Genomic DNA, 9,083 nt, shown 5'->3' on the forward strand with positions numbered 1-9,083 from the left:
AGAGCTGTTGGTGCGAGCATGTGGCTTTTGAGTCACTGGGGTAATGTGGACCAGGTGGTGCAATGAACGAAGGCAGGAGTTGTAAAAAGCTCATCAGAGAAAAACTCCACTTCACTGGGAGGAACAAAGTATCTTTGTGTGGGTTACGGGCACAGGCTGTCTTCCCTCTTCAGATGTGAGCTGCTTTGTGAGGCTCCCTCTGTGTCTATGCAAATGTGAAAGATGATCCTGACTCTCCATCTTAGCTTTTATCAAAGCTGAACAGAGAGCAGGATAAAATCAACACAACAACTGTGTGAATGTCATCTTTCTTCACATACCCTTAGTGAGATGTCTTTTTGATCACATCTAATGTCAGGGTTTTAAATTTTGCATCAGATACGAGCCTTTTACTGAATAATTTCTTCATGTTTTTCAGCACGATGCAGGATGACTTCATGATCCTGCACGAGCAGGAGTACGACAGCCTGCTGGAGTGCGTCTTTAAGACAGAGTTCATCAGCTTACTGGCTCGTAGGTTTGAGGAGAAAACTCAGAGGAAGCTACCACTCAAGTTTAGTAACACGTAAGTAAACACATGCAATGTAATCCAAACCAGTGTGGAAGTTACAATAACAAAGTACCCAAATCAACCACAATGTGACCATATGCATCTTCCTCTGTTCCTCAAATTTGCATCTTATTGTTGCTGTAAAGGTAATGTCTTCTTAGTGATGCTGTCCCTGTTCACAGCTTAGAAATATATAAAGTTAAATCTATGTCATTCTCAGACTGGAGATGAAGTTGAAGAAGGAGAACTGGGGCTTCTTGAGTGGAGGCGGCTCCCGGCAGGTCATGTTTGTCCAGGGTCAGGGAGACTTGCCTGTACTGAAGCCTTCGAGCAAATCCCTGCAGGTCAGCGTCGGCCCCGGGCTTCCCAAGAATACACGTGAGTATCAACAGACCCGTTCTCACAGTCAGCCATGATAACGTAGACCTGAGGTGTGAACCAAAGTCACATGGTGAGGTGGAGTCATGAATTTGACTATGTCAGACTTGACCCAGCACAAAACAGTCTCAGTAGCAGACTTCACGTTATTTACTTGTCACTTGGTCCCATCTCTACCACATACACATGCATCTCCTCTCCATCTCCGTTCCCTCTCAGTTATGATGATTGTAGTTAATCATGTTAATCTGAATGGCAACTCTTTTTACATTTTGCTTATTTGCTGAAAATCTCATCCTCAGGCCCCACCAGGAAGAACATTACTCAGGGTCGCTCCAGCGCATCCAGAACCCACCAGAACATCCCATCACGGGCTGCACCTGGACCTCCAGGTACAGTGATCACATCTCACAGTGTTTGAGCAGCTTGTCTTCTATCCACATGGACCATTTATAACACAACATAACCAATCCACATCTCTTTTTTTTTCCTCTTCTTTCTTCTTTTCTGCAGTTGCTCACCAGAATGGTGGCCTGAAAAACTCCAATCACGTAGCCAATCAGAGAAACTCACAGCATCACAACCAGAGGCATCCCTCATCCAGCAACTCAACGCGCCCCTTCCTGCCCAGCAACATCAACCAGCTGAAGGAGCGAGGCGGCAGCCGGCCGCAGCCAAACCTGGACTGTCTGAAAGTGCCTGAACAAGGAGCTGCAGGGTGAGAAACTGGAAACCCACACAGTACATGCAGGAGTAGACAAATTAACATACACACACAAAACGTGTCAGGAGAAAGGACTTCACTATTACTGCTACAAGGATGGGTCATATTAGGTCGAATGGAAATTTGTCAACCCTGCATACTGCAGCAAACGTTTATCATATCTCTGTTAGTGTCGTCTTGTGACAACCCTTCCTGTTTATCTCTGTCTGGCTTACAGTATGTTGTTGTGATTTTTGAGACTCCTCCCCTTCATGCAGTAAATAGGTTTACAGTTTTCGTTTTAATCTGGGTACTCTGGGAGCTCTGTTTGATATCTTGTGTAACTTTGTGTTACACAGCTGTATCTGTCGAGTTTCATGCGTCTCACACAGTTTTGTTGACATCTCACAGCGCTGAAATAAAAATCCCAGTGTCACACTAAGAACTGAAAATAACAAGTGTGTGTTGTGAGAGATAAAAACGCTGGTCTGTGACAATCACAAGCAACAAAGTGGCAGAGCAAGTTTTGTTTCCATTGGCACTGAGAGCAATTTGTTGGATCGTTGGTGTTTCAAGTTCAACACCAAGGTGAAAACTTCAATTTGATGATTTGAATTTGTCATTTTTCAAGAAGACCAGACCCCCTTCTCTGTTTCCATTACAGTTAAGTCGAAAGATATAACTCGTACATCAACTCATATATCAGTTAATAGCAGACAAGTGCTGCCAATTGTCTTTAAATCTAATATGGCCAAACGTTGTAGCAGTGTGATTCAGTCACTTCAGGTTTAAAGTCCTTTTGGATGAGGTGTTTACGCGATTGCGTCCACACTGTATGAATAAATGTATGAACTCACATAAGAATCTGTAGGATAATTTATATCTTATATAGACTTGATTTCCACATATCTTGACTAACGTGTATGTTTTAACAATAAAGGGAACAGCATTCCTTTATAAAGTGATAAGATTAGATAGTATAGGAGTAAATGTTAGTATGGCACAGGGTCTCACTTCACATGCACAACTGTTAAATGTAAATAGGCAGCTTAGACACACACTAATACACGTACTTGTGTTTCTGTAATTTGACATAATTTGGATAATTTATTCTTTTGTAGTCATGGAGACAGACGGCCAGCTTCAAATGGAGGAATGTGAGTTGGAGTGTTTGCAGTGTTTTGGGTGGTGGTTCAGGACTAGCAAAGCTTTCAGCAGCAGGACATGTTGATGCTTCTTCTCTTGTACATTTTTGTTTCACATGCAAATAAGGCAAAGTTCAGCCTTGTTAAAGGAGCCGACTGTAGTATGCAACTAATATTTCATTTTCTGCTGCTGCTCAATTTCATTGATATCAAAGGGGAATTCTTTTACAATTCACCTGAGTATGTTTGATCTTTCATTTCTGTGATGAAAGATCCATGAAGGAGTTCTTTTCAGTGAAAGAATCCCTGCTGTGCACCTCTTCAGATGGCTCATTTGTAATCAGGGATCCTGTTTACCAAAGAAATAAACATAAAAGATGAAAGTTGCTTTCAAGTACACAGGCATCACTGGAAGCATATATATTTTTTATTCAGTAAATGCATATATTGTATAAACCAACTACTTTACTATCTGCTTACTGCTCCCTGGGGTGATGCCATTTAAACTACTTGATCCTCAGCTAGTGAAGTAGTTCCTTGTCATAGTCTTCTATACTATATTTGCCATTGTGTTAAAGAATAAGTTGAAAAGATGATATACTGTATAAGAGGTATACTTACAGGGTTTTGCCAGTAAATGAACACAGCCAGTAAACAGAATAATAAACTGAGATCTTAAAGGTACCACTGACGCCGGATCAACACTTTTCTGAAAGGCTTCATTTTTTAGTCTCACTTCCTCTGCACAGGCAAAGATATAGCATGCACTAGATCACCATCTTGTGGCTGATTTGTGAACTGTACGTTCTGTTAAATGAAGCAGGATGCATCATTTAACTACACAAACAAGTGTTTTTTTTTATGCTCCTTCATTCTGTGTCCGGCACATTTATCCAGGAGGATTTACAGTTTCCGTCAGGTGAACATATAAAAAACAAAAAAAAAACACACACCTTGCTTTTTGAACTTGATTACAATGTTGACAACAAAAAAAAAAAAAAAAAATCAACATTGGTTTTCATTCAGTATAACAAGATGGTGATTATGCATGCACTTGTATTTGGAATATAATCTATAACATTTTAATGTCCCATAAAAAAACTTGGGTACTTCTGTGTTACCTTCACAGCCACTGCAGCACAGTGAGCTGAATCTCTCATTTAGTGTCCTCCTGTAGGCAGATCGTCCTGACAGCTGTGTGGTTTCTCTCTTTGTCTTATGATACCCCAGAGCCCACAGACCATCGGCCAGCAGGCCTCCGCCGGGAGGAGGACGACCCAAACCTGCACCCAAACCCAAACCCCAGGTGCCCCAGTGCAAAGCTTTGTACGCCTACGACGCTCAGGACACAGACGAGCTCAGCTTCAATGCTGATGACATTATCGACATCATCAAAGAGGGTAAGCGCATGACAAGATGGCATTTAAAGTGATGTTTTCAGTCTGAAAAAGAACACTAACTTAGTCATGTTTGCTGATCAGATGCATCCGGATGGTGGACAGGACGACTTCGTGGAAAGCAGGGACTTTTCCCCAACAACTATGTCACCAAGATCTAGGAGCTGCCGGTTCACAGCACGAGGAGGAGAGCCTCCTGCGTCACCGCGGACCCTCTCAGAGGACAGGATGGAGCTTACAGTCGGAGAGAGAAGCACTGTGAGATTTCCCGAGGAGAGAAACTCACACTTCCCCCACCTCTGCCTTGTGGTAAATGAATGTAACTCTCGGTTACACCACCAAACCAAAAGGCCGTCAGGTTTGAAATGAGGCTCTGCTTTAAAGACAAGAAGACTGTTTGACTCCGGGGTCTGTTTTCCTCCACAGTCCCTTTGAGTACTGAACAAAACTATTTATTGTATTTATAGCTTTCTGTGTTCTCCTCACTGTCATTTATATCTTGCTGAGGATTTGCGCTCAAACATTTTGAAGCGTTGGAATGAAGTATGCTTAATCTGTGGGACCAGGCTGTGATTTTTATTTTCAACATGTCGTCTTTGGATGAAGGTTTGATTGCTGAAGCAAAGGTGGTTGTCTCAGTGTCAAAACTGTAGAGACTGCTGTTTTACCAGGTATATTTATTTTGGTGCAAAACTGTAACTACTTCTCGGGAACGTACATTCAGTAAATCACCACACTGTGATTATTGTAATGATTTTAAATACCAAAGCAATGTAAATTTTCACGTAAGACAACACGGCAAAGTGGTGAATCACCTGGAAAACCACCTTCATCTTTGTTTTTTGTTTTTTTTGTTGTTGTTTTTGTTTTTCTATCACACCAGTATATGTTAGACACAGAGTAGAGGCCGTGTATACTGTAACCTGAGCATGCTGTCTGTGGTGTATTAGCACTTTATTGGTATAGGTACTACCTTGGATACAGACATCGTCACTCGTTCATGCCACAGCCAGTAAGTCACGTCTATGAAGGACAGATTGCCAAGCTAGCAATAAGCCTAGTTACTGAGGAGAATAAGTTGTTTACATGAAATGATAAAAAACAGGCATTTTAGATCTGATTCTGTATATGTGTTCATATTTAGGAGTACGCCTGTTGTTGGTTAGATTTTTAAATTAAATTTTTTTGTATTTTATCTGAAGGATCTTAGTATTCTATTTTTTTCTGCTTTTGATACTCACAGGGCTGCTTTATTTCTAGTTCAGTTACAAATAGATAAAAATGGTTATCACACACTAGGGTTAATGGATTTTTGTCTTGTCAAGTGCAAAAGTTGTTTTAGGTGAAAGAATTTTGTTACCATTTTTCTGTGGCACTACAAAGAATTCCTTTTGCTTCTGCTCGACTGTTTCTGCACATCTCTTGCACTGCTGTTGCATTACTTACACATTCCTGAGTAATTTGTTATTTCATTAAATAACCACATTATGCTCTAGTCAGTAAACATTGCTGGGACTTCTGTCATAGATCTTCTGCATCATCAAATATAGTTTGATCTTGGATGGTTGAAAACATCCTTGTGCAATACAAGACAGTAGATGAGTCTTTTAATAAAGCATGTAATATTGTATATTTAACTGCTTTTTTGTTTTATTAAAGAGAACCCATTAAATGAATAATGATCAATCTGATGTTTATGTTTATTGCCATATCCACCTGCCATCAAGACTGCAGTCCAGCCTTTTAGAAATACATAAAAACCATTAGTTCAGGCTACTACAGACACATTCTGACCAGACCCCACTAAATCTGGAAGTTTTTTTTTGCTGAGCTACTAAAACTAATAGTTTTTGGCAAATGTGGTTGTTAGAGGAGCCACACAATTTCTTCATTTTTTGACTAAAGTGGTCAAATTTAAGAACATTTAGTGCAAATGGCAATGGGGGTAAAAAGCAAGGCATAACAACATTTCTGCGACACCTTTCACGAAGCTGATGGAGGCATTTTGTTTCAAATTAACACAACTGGTCTTTTTCATGGAAAACATAATGACATGCCACAGTTGGAAAATTGATAATGTCACACTGTCATAACTTATTGGGACACTTGAAGAGACAGAGCCATCATTAATGTTATCAGTAACACCTCTGCTTTTCTTACCATGACATGTCTCAGTGTCTCCTGTGAAAACAATCTTTTTGCAGCATCAGTGTTTGGATTATTGATCTTGGGTGAGTACCTGTAGAGAAACCTAGCCAGGATGCAAATCAAATCATTTCTGATAGAGGTGGACATGGATGGCAGGTTCCTTTACTGCTAACTGATTCCCACTCCCTAAGTATATGAACATAATGGAATATGAACTGTAATTGAACACAAGCTTAATTTGCCCTGGCTGTTCACCTGCTGCTGCAGTGCAACAAAATCTTTCATTCATTCATAATTTGCCACTGGTGTTGTGTCATTGGTGGAATGAGTGGATCCTACAGCACGACTGTGTAGTGAACAACAAATCAGATTTGATGCTGTGCAGACTGTCTCTTAATGCAACTACAACATGTAGATCTACGCCCACAGTATATGTTTTCAGCCATTATTTCCAGTCTCTTAACATCTCCCTTCTACTCAGACATGAGGCTACTCGTCTTTCCAGCTCTGCTGAGCTAATCATACAGAAGAATTCTGATTCATACACATATAAATTTCCATCCCCCAAATGTACAGCTACATTAATGTTTAGTATCACTTGCTACTGATTTGGTTTGGTTTACATGTCACTTTGTTAGAATAAACAACACAATTTGGTCTTAAGGTCGGGGCAGGACACAGTATCATGAATCTAATGAAATCAACAAACGTTTCCCTTTTTCATTTATTCATTGTCACATCTTTAATTTGGTACAGTTTGTCTCTCAAAGAGTCCTTTGTGCTCCACTGTGATATCCATGGTGTGTCATGTCCACCCTGGGGCTGCAGTAGGTATTGCACCTGGTTTTCTGTCATGACTTTTGTTGAGTTAAAGTCTTAACTCAAGGCAGTACAGCCATGAGTTTTGCTGCTACGACCTTACTCTGTCTGGTACGACCAGTGGAAACCTCAGATAGATTTTGCTGTATAACTGACATGACTGTTTGTTGACTTGTACTACTGTTACACAACAGACTAGCATTTATCATCATTTCTTAATTTCTACTTTAATCGTCAGGTTTCTTGAAATTCTTCAATTATACGAACACTTGAAACCCACTAACTTAGACCCTCCCTTCTTTTATTTTGTAATTCTCTTTGAACATCAATGACTTTGTCTCAACTCTTGACCCCCCCCCAACATTTATTACATCTGAGAAAACGGAATTAATTCAGCCTCTTTCATTTCTGTTGAATAGATTCATCTCCAGAGCCGTGGTGTCCAGTGCTGCCATAGCTTCGATGAAAGTCTGACTGGTTTTCTTAACATTTGTGAATTTAATCATCACCCAGCTTTGTTTTAATCACATCCTGTATTTTATCAAGCTATATCTGTCTTAAAGGCCAGAATCACTTCTATTTTTGTGTAGACTGCTCTTCTCTTTGCCTTGAAAGTAAAGGATTATGTTGATTTATTAAACAAGATCATCCCTTCCACCTGGTTCATAATCCAGGCTCATGCACAAGCCTAATCTTCTTCTACTCTTCTAGGTGACCTAAGCATTGATTAGAGGCCAGAAACAAAAAGGGCGGAGGCTCCGTTAAAAATATCTGAAAAGTCCAGAGGATGCAATTTACTTTATAATTATTACAATCATTTGGTTTAGATTTTATGGGCAGAACAGAAAATTCAATTTTGTACTAAATTTGTGAATAGTGAGAAGGGTAAAAAAAAAGAACACTAGGGTTAATCAGGATATAACTAGAATTGACAAATAAAAGGAGCATGAATATACTGCTTATTAAAATGTGCATTTTCCTCAACTATCGCTGTACGGCCGTGTTTCCTAACCTGTGGAAATGAATCGATAACACGAAGAATGAGAATCACTTTTTGGTTGAACTGGTCACAAGTGGCAGATGTAGGCAAATACTAATTAGCAACATAATGACAAAAAAAATTATTACGGTGACCAAAACTTGCACTAAAAGAGGAATTTACCTGTTTATGCCAGATTATGTTTATGCCATTCGCATTTATTAGGTGTACCAGTCAAAGGTTTGGACGCACTCTCTCATTAAAGTGAATGGGAAGGCGTGTCCATACTTTTGATGGTACTGTATATTTAGTCTTGCTGCCAAATCAATTATCCTTTAGGTAAAATAAAGTCATATATATATATATATATATATAATATATATATATACACACACACACACACACACACATATATATATATATACACACATATACATATATACACACATACATATATACACACACATACATACAAGTGCATATGGAATTTGGAAGTAAAGTTGGAGCTTGAGCTGGAGCCAATCCCAGCTGACATTACCCAAGGGTGGGGTACACCCTGGACAGGTTGCCAGTCTGTCACAGGGCTGACAAATAGATACAAACAATTAACATGCATGTCTTTGGATTGTGGAAGGAAGCCAGAGCACCCTGAGGAAACCCAAGCAGCCACGAGGAGAACATGCAAACACCGAAAGGCCCCAGTGATTTTTTTTCTCATGTTTACAGTGTTTCATAAAATAGCTTTTTAATCAAGAACCCCACATTCACACATACACCTGATTTTCAAAGAGGACACCAAGGAAAAGACTCATTTAAGAGTTATCCAAGTTTATTAATATTATTTTTTAAAACTAATATAAATCCCACAGAATATGATCCTGGTGCCTTTAAGTCAATGAATGCATGGATACCTGCTTAAAGTACTGCATTTCAACACTCCATTCAAAATATCTTTTTTTTCTTC

General features: G+C 39.5%; 1 protein-coding gene across 2 annotated transcripts in view; it reads left to right on the top strand.

Moving 5' to 3' along the window:
- The window catches only part of myo1e (myosin IE), a 48,639-nt gene extending 42,804 nt beyond the window's left edge, over window positions 1–5,835 (top strand). Inside the window, exons 23-29 of one of the 2 annotated variants that reach the window (XM_022744468.1) lie at window positions 419–565; window positions 771–928; window positions 1,231–1,320; window positions 1,442–1,646; window positions 2,753–2,788; window positions 4,007–4,176; window positions 4,258–5,835. In XM_022744468.1, coding sequence (XP_022600189.1) covers window positions 419–565; window positions 771–928; window positions 1,231–1,320; window positions 1,442–1,646; window positions 2,753–2,788; window positions 4,007–4,176; window positions 4,258–4,334 — 883 coding nt within the window. In that variant the 3' untranslated portion in view covers window positions 4,335–5,835. The remainder of the gene's footprint in view (window positions 1–418; window positions 566–770; window positions 929–1,230; window positions 1,321–1,441; window positions 1,647–2,752; window positions 2,789–4,006; window positions 4,177–4,257) is intronic. The other variant, XM_022744474.1, reaches the window with a different exon arrangement.
- The last annotated feature ends 3,248 nt before the right edge of the window (window positions 5,836–9,083 follow it).

The sequence above is a fragment of the Seriola dumerili genome, unplaced genomic scaffold (assembly GCF_002260705.1).
Source record: "Seriola dumerili isolate Sdu_G_001 unplaced genomic scaffold, Sdu_1.0 BDQW01000003.1, whole genome shotgun sequence".
Classification (NCBI taxonomy): Eukaryota; Metazoa; Chordata; class Actinopteri; order Carangiformes; family Carangidae; genus Seriola; species Seriola dumerili.